At 40.2% G+C, this 21878-nt stretch overlaps 1 protein-coding gene across 6 annotated transcripts in view; it reads right to left on the bottom strand.

Moving 5' to 3' along the window:
* The window catches only part of RAPGEF2 (Rap guanine nucleotide exchange factor 2), a 324533-nt gene extending 303342 nt beyond the window's left edge, over positions 1-21191 (bottom strand). For all 6 annotated transcript variants that reach the window (XM_032803442.2, XM_032803445.2, XM_032803447.2 and 3 more), the window contains exon 1: positions 21041-21191. In XM_032803442.2, coding sequence (XP_032659333.1) covers positions 21041-21109 — 69 coding nt within the window. In that variant the 5' untranslated portion in view covers positions 21110-21191. The remainder of the gene's footprint in view (positions 1-21040) is intronic.
* Positions 21192-21878: the final 687 nt, after the last annotated feature.

Raw genomic sequence — 21878 nt, 5'->3', positions numbered from 1 at the left:
ATTTCTAGATGGACAGGCCCTTGCGACAAACATAAGTAGTATCATTGGAGGAGGCAATTTCCTGGTCCCAGTTGTCAGGTAAGTCCTACCTCCATGACACTTATAACTGGAAGGGGTTAGAGAAGGAAAACAACTGCTCACAAACAAACGGATGAAATGTGAGGACCAGAAATCAATCTTATGTTAATCTTAAATTATGTTGCAGAGATGCACAAGGACAAAAAAAAAAAAAAAAAAAAAAAGTATGAGTTGTGCCAGCCAAAACACACTTGCACAATATGGTCGCTATTTTCTCCATATAGGCTGAACTGTTCAGGAGCAAGTTAGTTTAGAAATATGTTTCAGTACTGGTGACTAACATTATCCCAATCCCTCTGTGTCCCATCATGTGCATAGGAAACTTACAGGAGCCTCCTATAAATCACGCATACACATTTTACCATATTAATTCAATTTGACATAGTGTAACTATTAGAGTTAAACAATTAAATAAACACTGTATTAACTATCTCTCTACCTGTTTGTGCATTTTACAAAGGCTGAATAGTTTCGTCTGTGCATTTCCCAACACCTTACAACTCTCCTTGATGCATCAGGTTTAATTATTATGCACAGTTCAGGCAAGTCAATTCTGGACTGCATTGTAACAACTGTAGAACTTTAAAGTTGACTAGCCAATACTTGGCTGACAAATACTGAGGAACCAGACCTAAAAATAAATTAAATGTTCTAATGTAAACATCATGAAGCTGCTGTTAACAAGATTTGTTTTTTTAAGATAAGAATCTAGCACAAAACACAGAATATTTTATTAAATTATATAACCATTTAAATGAAAACATATATCACTTTGCAGTTTTAACAGAAATGGCACTTAACATAAAAGCAGTTCTTTACCTAAGGGACATCATTAGAGTGGACCTATTTTAAACAAACTAATTTCTGTTCAAGATTTATTAACTGTAACTATTACTCTTTACAGTGTGAGCATATATACCTGCGTACGCACTGTGCCAAACCCACACTGCCGCATCTCAAGAGTGGACACTCCACGTAGATTTTTCAACTCACTTACTAACAAAGGTAGACTGCATCATATTTTGCAGAAAGCAAAAGCTTTCCCATACATCTGTAATTGTTCAATTATTACAGCACACTGTTTAAGACTCAAAGCAGCTCTCATTGTTTTGTTTCTACCAAGACTTCAGTCTTAATTTTAAATACAGAAAAATCTGCACTATAATCACATCTCTTTGTATGACATGCTAATTTTGAAAAACATTTGTTAAAATACAACAGTAAAAATCTATATACAAGTCAAATTATAGTAGTTTCTCATGCAAAATTGTTAAATTCCCTTAGCATAATACTGATGCTAGTTTATCTACCATACTACTTTAATGCCATAAAAGAGAAAGTACATAAAAGTACTTAAAGTACACAAAAACATTTCACAGCATAGTGTGGACTTCTTCTGTTGTTGTTTAAAGAAAAAAAATTAAACAATTTATGAAGAATGTACTATGAAAGAATTTGTGAAAAAAATAAAGGATTTATTTTCAGCACAGACATAACATTTTTATGTATATGTATTTATATGAATTATACACAAAAATAAAACAGCCAGCCAGGAATAATTCCCTGCTTTTCTTTCTAGACCCTTTTCCAAATCATCAATTTATCGGTTTTCATCTATTGCACTCATAAATGAAAAATTAAACAGGATAAAAAAATCAACGACAGAAAATCATAGTAGGGAGTTTAAAAGGAGGAGGAGCTCTAAGAGGCCATACTAATAGAACAGAAACTAATGGAAAAGAGAGGCTAGATACAAGAGTGAAGAAAAAAAATGAGAAAAAATTCATATTCTGTTACATATTTACAGATTCAGATGGTATGTTTGGCATGCATAGTTCTCTCAGTACTTTTGAGGGGCAACTGTTAAATAATGGGAATTCAATCCACACAAAATTCCCTTAGCTCACCAAATGAAGATTCCTTGGAACCATTATACCATCTCAGAACAATTTTGTTATCCTTCTCAAAAATGTTTAGTGGTCTGGGTGATTTTTCTTGAATACAGAAAAGAGATGCTGCATACTCTCGTTTTGTAACCTTTTTTAAAATAGTTAAACAATCCTACTTCAATGATATTTTGGGGCGAGAAGGGGAGTAAGGGTATGTCTACACTGCAGTTAAAAATCCATGGCTGGCCCATGCCAGCTGACTGCAGCTCATGGAGCTCATGCTACTGGACTATTTAACTGCAGTATAGCTGCTTCGGCTCAGGCTGGTACCTGACCTCTTAGAGCCTTTCGCTTCATAGGGTCCTAGAGCCAAGGATCTAGCCTGAAGTCTACTCTACATCACAGTCAAACAGCCCCTTAGCCCAGGTCAGCTAGCACGGGCCAGCCGCAGGTGTCTAACTGCAGTGTAGACATACCCTAGGAAATTGACTACCTCCTAGTTACCCATTACACACACACACGAGACAGCAGTGATCAAGTGACCTACTTTAATAGAAGTTCAGGAAACAGAACAGTCTCCACAATTAGTGAGGTCAAACCCAGCCAACATAGTAGTAACTAAAATTTATTACCACATGATGGCTACTCAGTGGCCTACGCCCAATGACTTGATTTTCTCAGTCTAGTTCCTAAATGAACACCTATAAAAACAAAGCACCAGTACTAACAGGCCCACTGCAGGAAGTTTCTGCAGAGAAGCCAAGGAATGACAATTCCAGAAAGCAATCCCTCCAAAACAGATCTGTAGGGCAGCATGAAGAAACCAGTGCCAATTCCAATTCATAGGGTCAGAGTTTAAGGCCAAAAGAGAAAACTTTACCATCTAATCTAATCTCCTGTATGTCACAGGTCACCAACACCACCTACCACCCATACACTAAACCAAACAACTGAAATTAGACCAAAGTATTACATCCCAAAGGAGACCAGACATACGTGTCATGAGCAGATAACAGGAGTGACAAAGGAGCACCAATGCCTGAGACCCTTGCAATGGCAGGGAAATAAGTAAGATATACCCAGAAATCCAGGCAAGTGACCTTCACCCATACACTGCAGAGGAAGGCAAAAATATAAGGTCACTGCCAATATGACCCCAATCCCACATACGGTCATCAGTTAGACTCTGAGCATGTGAGTAAGAACCAGTCAGGCAAGCACCTGAGAGGAATAGTTTGGTGCCACATCAGACCACTGGCGCATACTATCCAGTGTCCCATATCCAGCCATGACCATCTCTGATGCTTCAGAAGAATGAGATCAAAAAGAAAAAAAAATTGTTAATCTCTTTCTGACCCTACAGGTGACTGGCTAAAGCCCTAAGCATGAACTAGCCCTTAGGAATATAAAACATACCAATGTTGATTATAAAATAAAATATTTTGGTCTTCAGGACAGTCAGACCAGCACATTTCTCACACACTGAATTTGCTGACATCTGTACTGTGTTTATTAAAAAGAGCTCTCCTAAGCAATAGCAAAAAGAACGAGGCATACTTGTGGCACCTTAGAGACTAACAAATGTATTTGAGCATAAGATATCGTGGGCTAAAACCCACTTCATCGTGGGTTTCAGGCCACAAAAGCTTTTGCTCAAATTTGTTAGTCTCTAAGGGGTCACAAGGACTCCTCGTTCTGTTTGCTGATACAGACTAACACGGCTACCACTCTGAAACCTAAGTAACAGGTTATCCAGAAGCGTGTATATAATAGCTCTAAATACATCAAATGTCTCTCACTCTGAGACCTTCATATAATAGGTTTATCCTCTTTCTAATTTAGAGTAAGTTTAGGCTAGTTTGTTCATTCGTACTGTTTCATGACTGTTCATTTCTTCCTTAGCAGGAAGAAAGTTCAGTAAACTGCTTAGCATCTCAAACAGTAAAGAAGGATTTCGTCAGAGCACATCAGACAACCTGACCAATATCCCTAGCAAGTCTCTATAGAAAACTCATATTTCTGGCTTCTGCATAATTCCTTCATGTAATAATCTCAACTTGTTTGCTTACGCTCTTATTGGCATAACCAATAAGCTGTTTTTTAAAAAACTGAATTTCTTTGTGAAAGGTCCTAGATCAACAGCCCCGGAGACTAGAGGTTTCTGTTTTCCCACATTTGGGCAGCAATAGTGCCAGTTTCTCCACAATACTCCAACCCCAACTTGGGGGGACCACACATCTCCATACCCATTCAGTCTTTGCTGTCTCTGAAGAGATGGCAAACAAGGATGATAGTTTCGGGTTTGTGTAATACCTGCCAACTAGGAATTAAACAAAGGCGAATTTATTTCACATAGGCAGGGTCCTGTGTATTAAACACCTGTGGAATTTGCCACTGAAACCATTCCTTGCTCCAAATGGTGCTTCAGAGTCTCAATTTTCATTTTTTTTTTTAATGTTTCTACCCCAGTGGTTGTGCAGACAACACTGAAAAGAGGAACAGAACAAACTGATGCAGTGATGTTTTCAGAGTGTGCAAGCAATCTGAAACAGCCATGAGAGATCTGAGCTGCCTCGTTTGTTTAAGTTAACTCTGAAACCTAAAGACGATAACCTGCAACATACTGAAAGTGTGGCTAGTGTAAAATAAACTGAATATCAAAAGAGGTGCTACTGAACTAATTGTATTATTCATGTTAATAATTCAATCCTATATATTAAGTTTACCTGGAGATATCACAGAATTGAGATTTTTCCAACATACATATACAATGTACATTGCTGCAAGATCTATATCCCTTACTTGCTATGAAGTACACTGTGCCTTGTGTACAGGCAACATGAAATGCAGACTCATATTTTTCTGTACCTGCTCACTTTTAAACTCTAATATCTGCCTTTCAGAGCAGTTACTATTCAGTCCTAATTATTCTTTTGTCCAGTATTTTTTACTATATTCTGAACCGAAACCCCTTTCACAAAGGTAGCCAAAACTTACCCAGCAATTGAAGCTGGTGTTTGTTACTCTTACGTTGTCAAGGTATTGTTAATCCTCTTTTTAGCAGAGTTAATGTTTGGAAGAGGGAATTCTGGCCTTAAAATAGAGTAATCTCTAAGTAAGATTTCAGCAGCAGTATCTTGTAATAGTTTTCAAAGTTAGACACAACATGGTATATTATGTATTTTCTAGGCTTAAAGGATACTGATCTGATTTCCCTTAATCAACGTGTGGTTATTTGCATGTTAATTCTGTGTACATGCCAATAATATTCAAATTACACTTCAAGTCTGTGTCCCTCAAGATGCTCTCCAGAATGCCACTTCTCAGCACGTAGCTGTTTTTCACTTACTGCAGAACAGAGTAGTGGGGGAGCAGACAATATCAGACAAGGTCCAATCTGGCACAGAAAAGTATCATTCACTTGTGATGTCGTTACACAGATACCAGATCCACCCAACACGCTATATGCCAAGATACTGTTACCTCCTTCTCAGTGTCTCTCTCACCAGTGCTGGATCCTGATGAGAGAAGACATTAGAACTACAAAACCAGTTTCTCCTCTCTTGGTTTTCACACCTCAGCTGCTAGAAGAAGCCTCATCCTCCCTGACTGAGCTGTCCTTGTTATCTCTAGCCTGCTGCTTGCTTGGTTGCCTGCCCCTGGAAATTTCCACTACATGCATCCAATGAAGTGGGTATTCACCTACGAAAGCTCATGCACCAAAACATGTTAGTCTATAAGGTGCCACAAGACTCTCTGCTGCTTTTACAGATCCAGACTAACATGGCTACCCCTTTGATACTTGACATTAGAACTAATACCCATTACAAAAATTCCTTCCACAACAGTAATTCTCAGACAAGCATGTACAGAATATTTGCATGTCTGAGAACTCTGGCATATGTCTTCTGTAATAATACTCACATCCTCCATATTTATATTTACTTCATTAGTAAGCCCTCTCCAAGTTTTATGAAATTCCTCAACCATAAGCAATCTTGCAGTAATTCACTCAAATTACACTATTTTCATTTAGCTGAAAAACGGATTTTTCAAGGACAAAATGCTTCTGAAAAAATACTGCCTTACTGTAACAGCTTTGGCCCTTCATTGTAACAGCTACTTTCAGAGAACTACAAGAAAGGTATACTAACTTGCTACCCCCAAAATCTATTAATTTTCCCATATCTTTCATCATCTGCACATAACATTCCTTCTTCACTGAGAATAATGGACAATATTCACAGTAGCACATTCTCCCCCTCCCCCAAGTCTTTGTTTTGGTCTTCAGGGCTATTTTAAAACTGAACATCTACAATTAGCCTTTAAAATCAAAGTCTGAACTACAGCCTTTTAGTTTCAACGTGAGAGAGACTTCTTTTCAAGATGATATGCTGCTACTTCAGAAAAAAAATAAAAAGGAAAGAATACATAGAGACAACAGAACAAACAGAGACACCGTTTAGCTATGGAATTCCCATTAGGGAACAGGATCATTTTGATCGCTTTACCACAGGCTACAAAAGACGTTATGTGGTGCATTTACAAAACAAAACATAAATCTTCCAACTTACTACTACTACTTTTCTATTTTTAAAAACACCTGTAAACACTAAAATGAACAAGGAACTTGGCTATGACATATACACAACTCTAGTATGTCTACACCCTACATATTTTCATCAGTGTCAACAGATGTCTATGAAGACCTTCTAACACAGTATAGGTTATACTATATTAAAATCATATATAATTACTACAAGTATTTATTAGATGCCCATCATTAGTGCACATGGGTGCCTCCTGAGTCAAAAATATATTGCAAACCAAGTTTCCTTGCTTTCCACCCATGATGACAGTTGGTTCAAACACTGATGGACTAGATGATTCTTGAGAAAACATAAGTTTATCCTTCTGAAAATACAAAAATGAACTTGCTTTGAGAGCACTCTTCTCTAATGATTTGTCCAATGAAAAAGTAAAATTAAAGAGAGACTGTTCATCATTACTATTGCTGTTCAGAAAGATTTGGACAGCAGTGAAACTGCCATTCATTGACTCACTTTCACTCTGCTCAGGCTATGTTTGGGAACAGCACACCTTCAGGCTATATTGACCACTGTTTATATTTTCTGTGAAGAGGTGGTAAAAATATATATTTTAACCTCACTCTAAAAAAACCACAACTGCATTACCACCTATTCATCTGGTCTTTCACTTCTTTTGTGAGGAAGTTTCCTGTAAAGTCAACTGGAATTTTACCTGCACAGGAACAGCTGAATCAGGCTAAGATATTATGCTAATGAGGCACCCATCACCCATCCATAGTTAAGGGCATAACCAGAATTCCATTATAATGACAAGAATACACATACACACACACAACTTCTTAAATGAAACTATTGACCAGAATTTGTATAGTAGATTTTTATCATATTTCTAAAGGTGTAGGTTCAGAATTACTTACATGATAAAGAGTCCCCAATTTTCACATTGTAAAAAAGTTCCCAATAATTTATTAGTCATTTACTGTACATCTGAACATTGGTTTATTGTAAACTTTTTGAAGATTCATGAACACGAATGCATTTTCATTTTTACACATGTACATTTCCCAAAATTCTGAAATGAGACAGTTATAGAATATATTTTTCAGTTATACAACTGGCATTTTTGACAAGAGCATATGACATGACAACACACACTCATTCTGCAGAATACAAGCTCTCTTTTTTAAAAAGCAAATTTCCATCACTTATAGTTGAGTAAGAAGCATTAATCAGTTCACATTCAGGATGTCTGAAACAGTATGAAACATAGGGTAGACAAAACGGGTAGGTGACAAGAACTTTTGACCTCTAGAACTTCAAATGACAAATGGTCCTCCACTTCCCATTTCAATGTTATTAATATGCAATATTATAAATACTTTTTTAAAACCTAGAATATTAAAACAAAAATTAAATTATAGTAAAAATTCATGGTCATGATACAAACTAAAGAATATATATGGTTTGCACACTCAACTTCCATTTTCAAACACTATTTCTACTCCCTTGCCATGAATTAACATCTAGTTCTAGATGATTAAATATTATTAACAGAACTTTTCTTCAGCTAGTAACGTATCAAAATGGGGATGTCTTCTATAGGAAAGAGTTTCCAAATGCAACCAAGAGAAAATAAAAATTACTTTCATGTCTACAATAATTTTCTCTCAGGGACAAGATACTATATATTATTACAGAAAATGATTTATCTTATTAAAAGGAATTTTAAGTTCTTACAAGGACTGTTCAGTGTATGTATGATGGCTTTAAGAGCTAACAACTGAACAGAAAGTTGTACTTTTACCCTAGAAAAGTGAGTTATGAAAACCTAAATTATAGGGACCAAGCCATTGGTAAAATGAGCAGAGATCACTTACCAATAATTCACCTGAGCAGACAGCTTTTAAGAGTTCTGGAAGCTGAGAACAGTAGTTGTTACAACCAGTTCATCCACTGGATTTTATAACAGGCTTAGAAGACTACCTTTTCTGAAAAAGAATTTAAAGCTATTCTAAGCAGATAAATAAATGTACTTGCTAGGTAACGTTTGGTACAGAAGCCTACATACACTTTTTTTAAAAAACAGATACATAACAAATATCAAGAGCTGATGTTTGTCAATGGAGGGAAAAAAACACACAAAAGTGTGCTGCCGTAAGCATTATGCCATTTACTTGTATCAAGCTTTAATTTTATTCCCACAGTGAGCAAAAAAATGTTAAACAGATTATGATTTTTCTCCATTGCTAGTTCTATCAGCAGACAGGCACGAAAACTGGAAATTTCTTCTGCCCAGAACTGATTTTTCCACTACTGCCACAAATTTATCATTCCAGCATGAGTCTTGACATTGAGATTCCAACTGGTGTCTCAGTAATACTATGGTACTACAACACTACAACAACCTTTTTGTGCTGCAGTTCTCTCTTCTCCTGTCTCATCACCACTCCGGTCTCGTTTTCTCTCCCTTTTCACTCAGATTTCCTTTCTACTGGTTGTTCACTCACTCCCCTTGCTCACCAGAAGGTTTCATGCTATTTGGAGGGATGGGGGTGTTCATTGCCACTTCTGTGGGTAGGGACACATGCTCCCAAATCTGAGATGCAAGTTGAGACAGCAAATATAAAAAGCTTGGGCTGATGAGTGCTTCCTGGGCTTGTAGCCTGGTAAATACAAACTGCTCACTCCTGAGGCCACCTATATTAGAGATCAGTGAAAGAGCAGGAAGGGAACGTGGGTTTCAAAAGTTCCTTACTGCTAACTTTAGATGTGTCTGAGTCTACTGATGGCTCCTCTGTCATGCTGCTGCTCACAGCTTTAACAAGAAGAAAAGTAAAGTTCACTGCTGCTACTGAGGGCCCTATGCGAAGCAGTGAAACTGTCATGAATCGTGTTCATTTCATATTGCTGCAGCTTGGGGAAAATTATCAGTAGAGGAAGGAACTGGACCACTACTCATAGAGGAGGGCCACAACAAAAGACAAATTGGCAGAATAACTGAATCCCAATCTCCTCATAGCAGTCAGGAAGCTCTGAAGGACAGATGAGGCAAAAGAAAGGCTCTTTCTCCCTTCCAGAAGATATGAAGGCATAGAGTTTCAAGTTCATAAGACACCTAATAGCCATGTTGATAGTGGCTGATGCTGAAGATAAAACCCCAAAGCAGTGTCCAGGGCAGGGCCAGCTTTAGGCACTGCAGGGCCCGATTTCCAAAGAGCTGCCGCCGAAGACAGCGGCAGGACTTTGGCAGCAGCTCAACTGGCTGCCGGTGCCTTCGGCAGCACGTCGGTGGAGGGGCTGGGCCTCTTAGGGGCGCAGGGCCCGATTCGGGAGAAACAGGTGAATCGCCCTAAAGCCGGCCCTGGTCCAGGGACTGCACTCACCAACTAGGAATAACATGCCAGGAAGGAATTGGACTTTTCAGCAGACTGCTGTCTCAAGATCCCACTAGTGAGGTATTTTATATTTGTTCTAGTTTATCCCCCCAAAAAGGCTGCTTCTTTCTCATTGCAATTCCAACCTCCACTTCCTACTCTGAACAAATCCCTTCAACTCTGCTCTCCTCACTACACACACAAACACTCCTAACCTATCCAAGCATTTTCCTATCATGTTTTCCACATGTGGACCTCATTCCTCTCCAGTCTCCAGCCCATTCATAGCAATGACTTTTGCCTCTCTGGACCATCTCTTCCATACTCTCTTTTCTTGTGCTCTGTTGACTCAATTGCTGATTCCTTCTGCTCCACAATCTCCATCACCGTGGACCTCTTCAAAAATCTATCGGGCCCCCACTCTTGTTTTCCTGCCTTTCAACTCTCTTTCACATGCCAGCGAAACCCTCTGGAAAAAGTACCACAACCATGCTCCGCTACAAGTTCATTCTCTCTTTCACTTCCATCAACTTCATGGTCAACCAAAACTAACTTCCCCTCTTCACTAATTCACACCCACAATCCCAACCCCTGGTAGACCACTTCTAGCTTCCTCCTCCTCTATGCAAGACCCTGTTGATATTTTGAGTAGTCTTGTCAATCCACCATCCGAGCTGAGGCCCCATCATACGGGATGCTGCATAAATTCTCTATCTTTCTGAGCACTTCCCCGATGCCCCTGATACCAGCCTCAGCCACCTGTTTGTTCATGGTTCCTATAAAAACCTTCTCATGTTCTTCCATGCTGACTATTAAGCATTGAACACTCTCCTTGAACTAGTCTAATGAAGTATTTGATGTAGAGGAGTGATTTTAAGAAACTTCCTCCTATGATTCTTACAGGAAATGACCAAGTGAAATAAAGGCCAAGTGTGGGTTATTATAAGCAGAGCAGACATTTATAATTAAGGTTGTTCTAACATTTTCCATGAAAACTTGGTTTTCACTTCTAAGTTTTGTCAAACTAACCATTCAGGGGGAAAAAAAAGTTTTGCATGCTTGGTCTCTCTCTCAGGTTGATTTGGGGGGGATGCTTTGAGCAAGAGTGGTTTAGTGATTTCCAAGAGCAATGTTAGTGAAAAATAGGCAGTTTTGACAATTTTTTTAAAAACAACACTTTTGGTGTCCTGAGAGGTTTGAAGTAGGAAGATGAAGTCTGGCAGGCAGACAGCGCTGAGATGCAATGTTTCCTATAAAATTATGTTCAAATTTGGCCAAGTTGTAAGCCAGACGAAAATCACCATTTTATGTATGCCATAGAATTTAGACACTAATTCTTCATTTTGCAGAGCATACTCCCAGACCACACAGCCTCCATCTCCAACAATTGCAGTTACCGTTCAAGCTGGAATGATGGTGGCAACATTCCTTCAGGGTATTCTAAGGGAATTTTCATATACCAAGCTAGGAAATAGGAGGAGCATGAGTTCTAACCTTCTCTTCCACTCTCAGACTTTAAGGTCAGAAAGGACCATTATGATCTTCTAGTCTGACCTCCTGCACAGTGCAGGCCACGGAATCTCACCCATCCACTCGTTACAAACCCCTGACCTATGTCTGAGCTACTGAAGTCCTCAAATTGTGGTTTAAAGACTTCAAGGTACAGAGAATCCTCCAGCAAGTGACCCATGCCCCACGCTGCAGAGAAAGGCAAAAAACGCCCAGGGCCTCTGCCAATCTGCCCTGGAGGAAAATTCCTTCCCAACCCCAAATACGGCAATCAGCTAAACCCTGAACGTGCGGGCAAGACTCACCACCAGACACCCAGGGAAGAATTCTCTGTAGTAACTCAGATCCCACCCTATCTAGTGTCCCATCACAGGCCATTGGGCATATTTACCGCTAATAGCCTAATTTTAGCAGCTAATTGATCTTTGACTATCTCATCGTACCATCCCTTCCATAAACTTATCAAGCTTAGTCTTGAAGCCAGATATGTCTGTTGCCTCCACTGCTCCCCTTGGAAGGTTGTTCCAGAACTTCACTCCTCTGATGGTTAGAAATCTTCATCTAATTTCAAGTCCAAACTTCCTGATGGCCAGTTTATTTCCATTTGTTCTTGTGTCCACATTGGTACTGGGCTTAAATAATTTCTCCCCCTCCCTGGTATTTATCCCTCTGATATATTTATAGAGAGCAATCATATCTCCCCTCAGCCTTCTTTTGTAAGGCTAAACAAAGCAAGCTCTTTCAGTCTCCTTTCATAAAGACAGGTTTTCCATTCTCGGATCATCCAGTAGCCCTTTCTGTACCTGTTCCAGTTTGACTTCACCTTCTTAAACTGAGAGACCAAAACTGCACACAATATTCCAGATAGGTCTACCAGTGCCTTGTATATGGTACTACACCTCCTTATCGCTGCTGGAAATATCTTGCTGATGCATCCAGACCTACTAGCTTTTTCACAGCCATATCACCTGGCAGGTCTAGTTCACTGCGATCAACCATACTCCAAGTCCTTTTCTCCTCTGTTACTTCCAAGTGATGTGTCCCCAGTTTAATGACAAAATCTTGTTTTAATCCCTAATGCATGACTTTCTTTCACTATTAAATTCACCCTATTACTCCAGTTTACAAGGACATCCAGATCTTCCTGTAGGATATCCAGTCCCTCTCTATATTGGCAATACCTCCCAGCTTCGTGTCATCCACTAACTTTATTAGCACATTCCCGCTTTTTGTGCCAAGGTCAGTAATAAAAAGATTAAACAAGATTGCCCCCAAAACTGATCCCTGAGGAACTCCACTAGTAACCTCCTCCCAGCCTGACAGTTCATCTTTCAGTATGACCTGTTGTAGTCTCCCCTTTAATCAGTTCCTTATCCACCTTTCAGTTTTCATATTGATCCCCATCTTTTCCAATTTAGCTAATAATTCCCCATGTGGAACCATATCAAATGCCTTACCGAAATCATCTGTTACCTTCACAAAGACGACTAGTGTTACAAAGAATAGTAATGTAGGTACACCACAACCCGCCTTGAGTAAGGCCTCACCCACATTTTCCTACTTCCTCAGATATTTCCCCCCTCCATTTTATATACAAGTTAACTAAATCTGAAAAAAACGTTCACAAGATCATACTGGATAGGACAGAAAATAAAGCCCAAGACTCATCCATTCAATTACATATTTCCTCTCAGAATGAATATGCTAAATCTATGCACATGACTACTGTGTATGAAAAACTGAACTGCTCCAGCGTACCCATGTTCACAAACTCCTTTGAGCCTTACAGATGAATAAGCATTATATAAGTATGCAAAGCATCACTAAGCAACTGGCACCTAGGATTTTACTCTTAGTCCCTTGCTTTAATCACTAGACCACACATCTTTCTCCACAGCCATCAATAAAACCCTATAATCCTGATTCCTAGATTCTACTGCTATCTGGCAAACAGTTGCTAGTAGGCTACTTAAAGCGTGCACGACAATGTCCTCCATTAACCGGGACAAATAGAGGACAACAGTTCACTACTGTTTTAGCTAATGGAGTTTCTCCTTTAGATCAAACTGCAGTTTGTGATGTGTATATGAGGAGTTGCTATAGATGTGGGGTTGCTGAAGTTGTACTGGGTGGAATGTCCATTTCCCAGATTTATTTTTTAAAAACTCAAAATTCCACAGGGGAAAAAACACACTTAAAAATGACATTGTTAAAGCTACGAAGTCAAACATTCTGAAGTTGGCAAATACCAGGACTAAGGTTGGGGATATAAACTTGCGTACGCATGACAATCTTTGATTTCAAGATCACATGAAATTTTTTTCTACAGGACCCACATCCCATTCAATGGAAAAGTTTAAGGGTGCACAGGGCCTGGGGCAGAGGACTGCAGGAAAGAGGATTGTTTTGTGGTAAGGCTCTGGACAGGGACCTCAAGAAAACTGGCTTTTATCATTGGTCTGTCAGAGACTTCTGTATGATGTTGGCTAAAAAATTTGAAGTGGTCACTAACTGTATTCTCATTTTCTGGGAACCCAATTTGAGATAACTGCTGCTCAATTTTCTGAAGAGCTGAACACTGGCAACTGCTTCTGAAGTCAAATGGAGCTGCAGATGCTCAGCACCCAATCATGAAGGCACATGAAATTAGTGTACGCTTTTGCAAGTTGTGGCCTTAATATTTCAGTGTCTGTTGTAAATCTGTAAAATAGCAACAATCAGTATATCACTGCCTCACTGAGGTTTTCTGAAAATAAATTCATTAGTGTTTGAGGCACTCAGATGCTACCATCACATAACACAAAAACCCACAAATAAAAATTCCATATTCAGTACAGGCTTTGAACAGTATGGGTCAGACATTGAATGATAGGTATAAAAAACACATACTAAACCACTGCCTTGCTTACTGGGCACTATGCATCTATACACTCGGTGAGGCACGAATCATAATATGCCATCATGTACTTAAAAACTATCATCTTGTATACACGTAAGGGGGCAGGATTTCCTAACTTCTGACTGGTTGTCTTTGCAACCTTAACACATTTAAGCCAATATAGCGCTATACAAACTACCACTTATGCCCGTTTGTTTTTTTTGTTTTGTCTTTTCCCCACACCCATGAACAACATAAGTTTTGCCAATATAAGTAGTAGTGTAGATGTGGCCTCAGATTCTTTTTACTTTAACCCCTGCCTTGCCCCACCCCCCACTACTCTTCCAGGGGTCTGTTCTGTGCCTGGGAGCATACACACTGTGGTTATCACATAAGGAGGAATTGGGGGCTGACACATGCTCAGAGCAGGTGGGGTGTTACGGGATTTAGCAGACAACTTTTAACTAGCTCTGAACATTTGCAACTGGTGATTTTCAGAGACCACAAGCAGCGCTAACCACTTCTCCTATCCCAAGGAACATCCTCTTGCGAAACCTCAAATATCTGTCTCACACCCTTGAGATACTAGGACTTTTCAAAGAAACTTGGGGGAAAACATTACATTGAAAAGAGCTACCTATTTTCCTCCCAACACAATTTTCAGAGCAGTTAACATGTAATGGAAGTGGAAGTGTAAGACAATCTTAACTACAGATGCTGCTACCAGCTCTGCCTATAAGAAATGTCTTGGAATCATCAAGTTGTGCACACAGCTAACCTATGTAACCTTATCACTATTCTCCTTATCCTCTCTTTCCTTGTATTTATTACACGCACTTATTAGGTCTGGTCTTAAATTTAATTCTAAGCACTTCAGGACAAAAACTTCATCTTCCCATGAATCTGAATACCAGTTAGCTCCACAGCGCCAGTTCCTGACCCTCTGGGCTCCAATAAAATACAAAAAAAAGGTGGTCTAGTCCTTCAGCAAGCAAGTGCATGGCAAGTTTTTCAAGCCCTGCCAACCAAGCCCAAATATCAAAGCGCTAATAATCTCACAAATTTCAGTTACAACTACCACTATTACTCAAAGTTGACAAAAGCCATTTATTAAAAGAATATTTTATTTGATCCATATTAACTTTTTACTAGTTTCAGAGTGGCATGAAGTATAAGCCCAGAAATCTTTATAAACACGCTTTTTTTGCTTTAGTTTTATTGCATCCAGTTCAGAGATTCTGAAGTACACATCATGTAAGTGAAACCACTGCATTTCTCATTCTTCCACTGGACAGGACTGAAGTTTGCAAGTGCATCAGGCCAGGCTGAATAACAATAGGATCAGTGTTTCACTGCTCCAGGACTAAAGATACTCATGTTATAAATATTTATGTCAATTATAATCTATCTTTTTTTCCTTTTTACAAGTAACTCTGCATTTTTATTCTGAAAGAGAAGTGTTACACTTAATGTCTTAAATTAGGGGTTCCCAAATCTAAAACATTACATTGCTGGTCATTGTGCTGGCTCTCTTCGTTTCCAACTGCCCATGTGCATTTAAAGATGGTTAAAAATACATTTTAACATACACATTCTCCTGAGGTATTTGCAACCCAAACCTCACAGCATGTTGCTAGTGCAGAAGAACCTGAAAGTAAAATTAACTGGAAATTAACTAAACAGTTGTATTTGCATACTGTTATTGTCCAAGCTAAATGCAAAAAGTAGACAGCAAAATAAAAAATGCTTTTTTAAAAAATTAGTTTTAATCTTCAAAAGCATTTGTAAGGTGGCTAGGAGATCTGCATTTTAAAAATATATCAGACCCTGGTCCTTTTAACCAAGCACCATATACAATACCATTTGAAACACTTGTTTTCTATGACCATGTAGCACTACAAACAGCTTTACACTGATTTGGAATGATTCAGCAACATAATGCTAGATCAAGAAGTGAATGTTCATGCCTGTCCTCTATTAATGAGTTCTCACACAATTAAACTCTTTCATCAGTTACCACATAAAAGAATGCTGTATTCCATAAACAATGCTACAGGAGAACAAGCTGAAAATTTAATTGGAACAAATATAGCTAACTTCTATAGTTAAACCATTGTTTCTCTCAGATACTTGGCAATGGAATATCTGCCAAAAAGAGGCATCCTCTCTTGAGGTATTCTAACATTAACAGATGTCACTGGTATTGAGCTATCGGTAACTAGATAGCCCTTCCCTTTCAACATTAAGCATATTGCTAATGCCACTCCTCTGCTACTAATTATTCTAGTACTGAATTTGTTGAGTGTACCCCTCCTCTGCTACTAATTATTCTAGTACTGAATTTGTTGAATGTACCAGACTGACAAATTCCAGAAGAGTGCTTCAGCAACTTGTCAATGGGTTTAGGAACTATTTGTATCAAGTTCTTCCCACAGCTCTAATCTTATTATAGGTAATTTAAGTAAAATTATGTAAAAATTAACAATTTACATCTGACCACTCTACTCATCAGTTCGTGTATCATATAGAAATAGTAATGTAAAAAGCAAGTAGTTTAGGTTTCAAGTTCTTTTTAAAGAGGACTTTTATTCTTCACAGTAAGCTGCAGACAGCATAATATTTCACTCAACTAGTTTTACTTCACGATTCAACCATTAAGAAATTGTTTTCAAAAGACTTGAAGCCACAAATATAAAAAGGGTTTGAAAAAAAAAAATCACTTCATTGCATAAAGCTTAGGGGCATAAATCTGTTTGTAATTCATTAACATTTAGAGGTTTAACTAACTTGTTTAGTGACCAAACTTTCTATTTAAGCCTTCAAAGAAAACAACATGAATAGCTTAATAAAGCAATCACATAAGAGAAGAGTTCTGTTATACAATACACAGAATGAATAATGCACATGTAAAACAACTGGCCATATGCATTTTGGGTTTCATTATTTTCTAAGCTTCTTTGTGAATTAGGATACAACACTCCATTGATTAGAACAGTTCAGGTAGGCTTTGAATACCCACTGCATAAACAAGGACACTCCCGCACAATATCAAGTGAAAGATTTTTCTGAAATAATCTCTGAAGCAATGCTCTGAAAAGACCTTTTAAAATCTGTCCAAATTAGAAAAGGACTTCTGCACTGGAGAAAAGTTCTAACAAGATTTCACTGATTCCTCCCTTTCATAATTTAATTATATATAATAATTATCAAAGCTGTGTGTTCAAACAAGGGTTTGCTATCCTGCAGTCAATCCTCTGTTCTCATTTCAACTAACAAGGAAGTCATTACAGTAAATTTACATCACAATTGAGAGCAAAATACTAACATCAAATGCAGAATTACAGACGTCACAGAATAAAGATGAGAAGCTGGTCACATATAGAGAACGCTTGTTAAAACACAAATACATTCAATAAGCAGTGAAGGGAACAAAGAAACATGACTTACAGATGCTTCTTTGATTATGCACACACTCTTACATGCCCATTTCTATCAATATGAGAGTGTACATTCTCCTCCCAACCCTTGTTCATAACAGTCAGAATCATGCCACTTAAGGATATCTGAAGATTCCTCAAAACAAAATGAAATGACTATCTTTCTGGGAAAATCTAGCTTCTTATTTAGGGAAGACAAAAAGCAAAAGACCAAGGCCTTTATAGCTTGATAAAAATATTGCTTTTCAAAGTTTTGCTTGTTAACTGCAAAGTATTCAAGAAAGCAGCTTACTTTCACCACCACACTGTCTGCCCTAAGATTAAACTGAAGTAATTCCTTCTCAAAAAGAAAAAGAAAATTTAAATGATTTTTAAAAAAATGAAATGCCTCAATCCACTCAATTCAGAAAAACTGATGAAAATGAAGGTGTAAATTTTCAAAATACAAGCCTCTGCCTCACAACTACTGTAAAGAAAATGAGTTTAAACATCTAAATCTCAAAAAATATATATACATTAAACATTCTAAAAAGTATACAGGAATTTTCCTCTTTCGAGCCTTCTCTCCAGAAGCAATAATAAGCACATTTGATAACCAGCCTCAAAGACTTCCAGCACTGCCAACGCAGCATGTTTCCCATAGATCTGGTCTTATTTGTTAACTATTTTGGCCAGTCAGAGCCTAATGGATTTAGGGTTCTTTCTGTGTAGACTACTACAGTAGGCTTTAGGTGTACCGATACCTGAAGTTTTGCAGCATTAATACAATCCTGGTGTTCCGGATTTAGCTTTCTACACTGTGTTCTTCACATTGGCTGTACCCCCTGCATTCATGCTAGTGTCTTCACTGCGTCATTTCTTACTCTTTTGTTTTGTTTTGTTTTTTAAAAAACAGATTGGCAGGGACAGCGGAAAGTTTAACAGTTCACTTTATTTGGCACAGATATACGACTGGCACAGTGGAAGTTTTGTCTCTCACAGGCTGGTCTGAAGACCCACTACCTGACTGATTTCTGAGCAACTGCCAATATCCCTGCTGCTGACCAACTGACAGTCTTTTTATAATCTTCTCCTAAGATCTCTGACATCCCTGTCTGACTCTCATTACTGGAATTTAAGCTTCTCCCAGAACAACGGATCTTGCTATGTTAACAAATAGTATCCTTCTGAAATAACAGCACTCTGTTTCCAAATCTAACTTTTCAGTAACTATGTGCTACTCTGATACCTAGAGGGTTTCATACTGATGCCAACATTTAAGGCCAGTACTATAACAGACATTTGTAAAGGTCAAGCAAGGACACAGGAACACAACTTTATCTTCAACATAATAGAAGGAATTTGTTCTAGAATGAGATAATTTTCTCTATGTTTTTTCATAAAAGCAGGACCATCTTTTCTAACTGTGATACACACATATATGTGCCATAACTTTTCCATATGTGATCTGACTTTGTCACAAACACCAGTATGAAAAATAGTGTATCCACAATGACTTATCTGAAGTAGGAGGAAGAGATTCTGGATGCTGCCTAAAAAGTCAAAGTTCTTTCCTCGCCCCCAATTTAAAATGTCAACAGCCAACCAGAAATCTGGCAAAATCATAAGTAACCATGGTAATTAAAAATAAAGCCCCTCACTAAGATCAGGACACACTGAAATCTGAGAGAAACAGGACAGATGGCACTACAACTAACGAGGGAAGTAACTCCTTGAATCATTAGCTACTGAACTACAGCTTGACATAGGGATCAGCATAAAGCTTATTTGTGTTTAGATGGTTGGCAGCAATAGCATCTAGTCACCACTCCAAAGCAGAAAGAACTCACTCACCTTGACGTTAAAAAAAAAAAATCAAAACATTTTTACACATTTTCTTACCCTTCTCTCTCTAATGTTTATAAAGCCCTGTGTGCTTTCAATCCTGTAGGAGCAAATGACTGCATCAATTTTTATTTATCCCATACATACACACACAATCCCACCCCCAAGTAAAGTCTTATTCAAGTATTTCGAAAATCCTTCTCCCATACTACTGTGCAAGAATTTCACCCTATTTTTGAGAGGTAGAGATTTGCCAAAAATACCACACTCACCTCTCTTATAAACATATGGGCCAGTAATGCTGTAATGACCTATAGATGTACAAAGTTAATTCAATTCCAGAATTAAACTACTGTACCTGTGTTGTATTGGGAACAGATACATAACCTCAGTTAATCAATGGCCAACAATATAAAAGGCCACTCCATTGTGCAATATGAAAAAAAATGTATTCAAAATATTTTCTTCTCTTTCCATGAGCTAGCAATCCTATATATCAATATTTTGGCTGAGTAAAGTTTGTATAACAGTGAATATGTTGTATCATGCACCCCTATGCACACTATGGTATTCAAAGTTTCTATTAACACAATAGATGTTTTCTTCTAAAACAAATACTTTTCAAAAGGAAGAGAGGAAAACATAACAGCAGTTACTAAATGAGTGTTTCCCACAGAGTCAGCTTTCAGGATTTATGAAACTCACAGCCAAATAGAGGTGTCCCCCACACCGCTGCTGTCTGACCACACAGATGGGTTCTCTGCCCAATTTTAGGCAAAGATAGAGATGGTGGAATGGAAGGACAGACTAAGGGGATGTGGGCCCCCAAAAAACAACAACACAACGGGACGGAAGAGAAATCCTAAAACTAGTGCTGGTTGTGAATGAATAGGACTGTTCCTCCAGCCTGTGAGTGGGAAAGGGGATTAGAGACGTCTGAAAACAGATTAGCTAGTGTGCCTACGTACAGATAGAGAAAGGAGTACTGGAAACAGATGAGATGTTTGTGGTATGTGTGTGAGACAAACAAGGGATAAACAAGAAATAGTTATAGGAAATGTTGGCAAACGGACAACTCGTTATCCGAGGGCTCTGGTCGGGGTGAGTGAAGGGTCAATAAGGAAAACTGCACTCTGGTACCTGGAAGCACGTACAGGGAAATAATTACCTGCTGCCCCCGTGTGCAGTACCCAGGGGGCACAGATCAAGTCGTGCCTGCCTGTACCCTGGGGCTCCTGGGCAGGGGAAAAATGGGGGTAGGTACCCGAGATTAGGCTCCTCTTAAAAAGGGAGCGAATAAACAAAGGCTGTAGGGGCTCTTCTCCAGCCGATACCTGGGAGGTTGGGACAGTACGGGGTAGGTCCAGGGCGCGGGGGGTCCCCTCTGGGGCAGTATGTGGGAGCGAGGGAGCAGGGCCGGTGGGGGGGACAGTAAGTACCGGGGCTCCTCTCCGGGCCGCTGGGAGGAAGGAACAAGAGGGTGGGAGGAGCAAACGGCTACCTGGGGGCTCCTCTCCGCCGGGTTCTTCATCACCGCCTGGCGGAAGCTGTTATCCACGTACGACGCCATCTCGCCCCTTCTCTGCCCCGGGCTGCAGCGCCCCGGCCCCGTCGCCTCCTGCCTCGGCTCCGGCCGCGGAGCGGGGTCGGAACCTGCGCCGAGCCCCGACCCCGAAGGCGCGCGGCCGGGAACGGGCCGTCCCAGCCGGGTCCGGCTCCTGTCGCTGCCGGCGGGCGCGGCCTCGCCTGCTCCGGCCCGCTCCGGGCTCGCGCCTGGGTGAAACGCCGGACTCAGCACCCGCCGCCGGGCCAAGCCGCTGGCACGCGGGAGAGCGGCCCGGGGCTCCCGCGTCCGGCGCCTGGCGGCGCTCGCCGCCCTACCACTGGGCTTCGCCGCGTTCTGCGGCTGTTGCATCCCCGCCGGCGCCTCCCATCCGGGCTGCCGGGGGCTGCGGGGCTGCGCTCCCGGCTGGGCGCGGGGAGGTGGCTGGCGCGGCGCGGGCGGGGCCGGGCTCTCAGGGGGGGAGCGGCCTCCTGCGCTGGCGGCTTTGTGCTGCTGCAACCATGGTGAGGAGCGAGCCACACCGGCGGGGAGCGGCCAGCGGCTCAGCAGCGCTCGGGGAGGGGCCGCGCCCAGCTCCCGCCCCCCGGCCCGGCTGGGCTCGGCTCGGCTCTCGGCCAACACCTTCCTGCCGTGCCCGCCGGGCGCCGCCAGCTATAGTTAGGGGTCTCGGGGCCCGGGTCAGCAGACAGCTGTACAGTCCCCGCAGCTCAGCCCCCTCGCACCAGGGCACTGCTCTCAGCACACCGGAGCCCTGCCCTCCCTCCCACAGGACACA

This window comes from Chelonoidis abingdonii, chromosome 5 (genome assembly GCF_003597395.2).
Source record: "Chelonoidis abingdonii isolate Lonesome George chromosome 5, CheloAbing_2.0, whole genome shotgun sequence".
In the NCBI taxonomy this organism is placed as follows: domain Eukaryota; kingdom Metazoa; phylum Chordata; order Testudines; family Testudinidae; genus Chelonoidis; species Chelonoidis abingdonii.
Note: the sequence above shows the minus strand (reverse complement) of the source record. Positions and strands in the feature narration are given on the sequence as shown.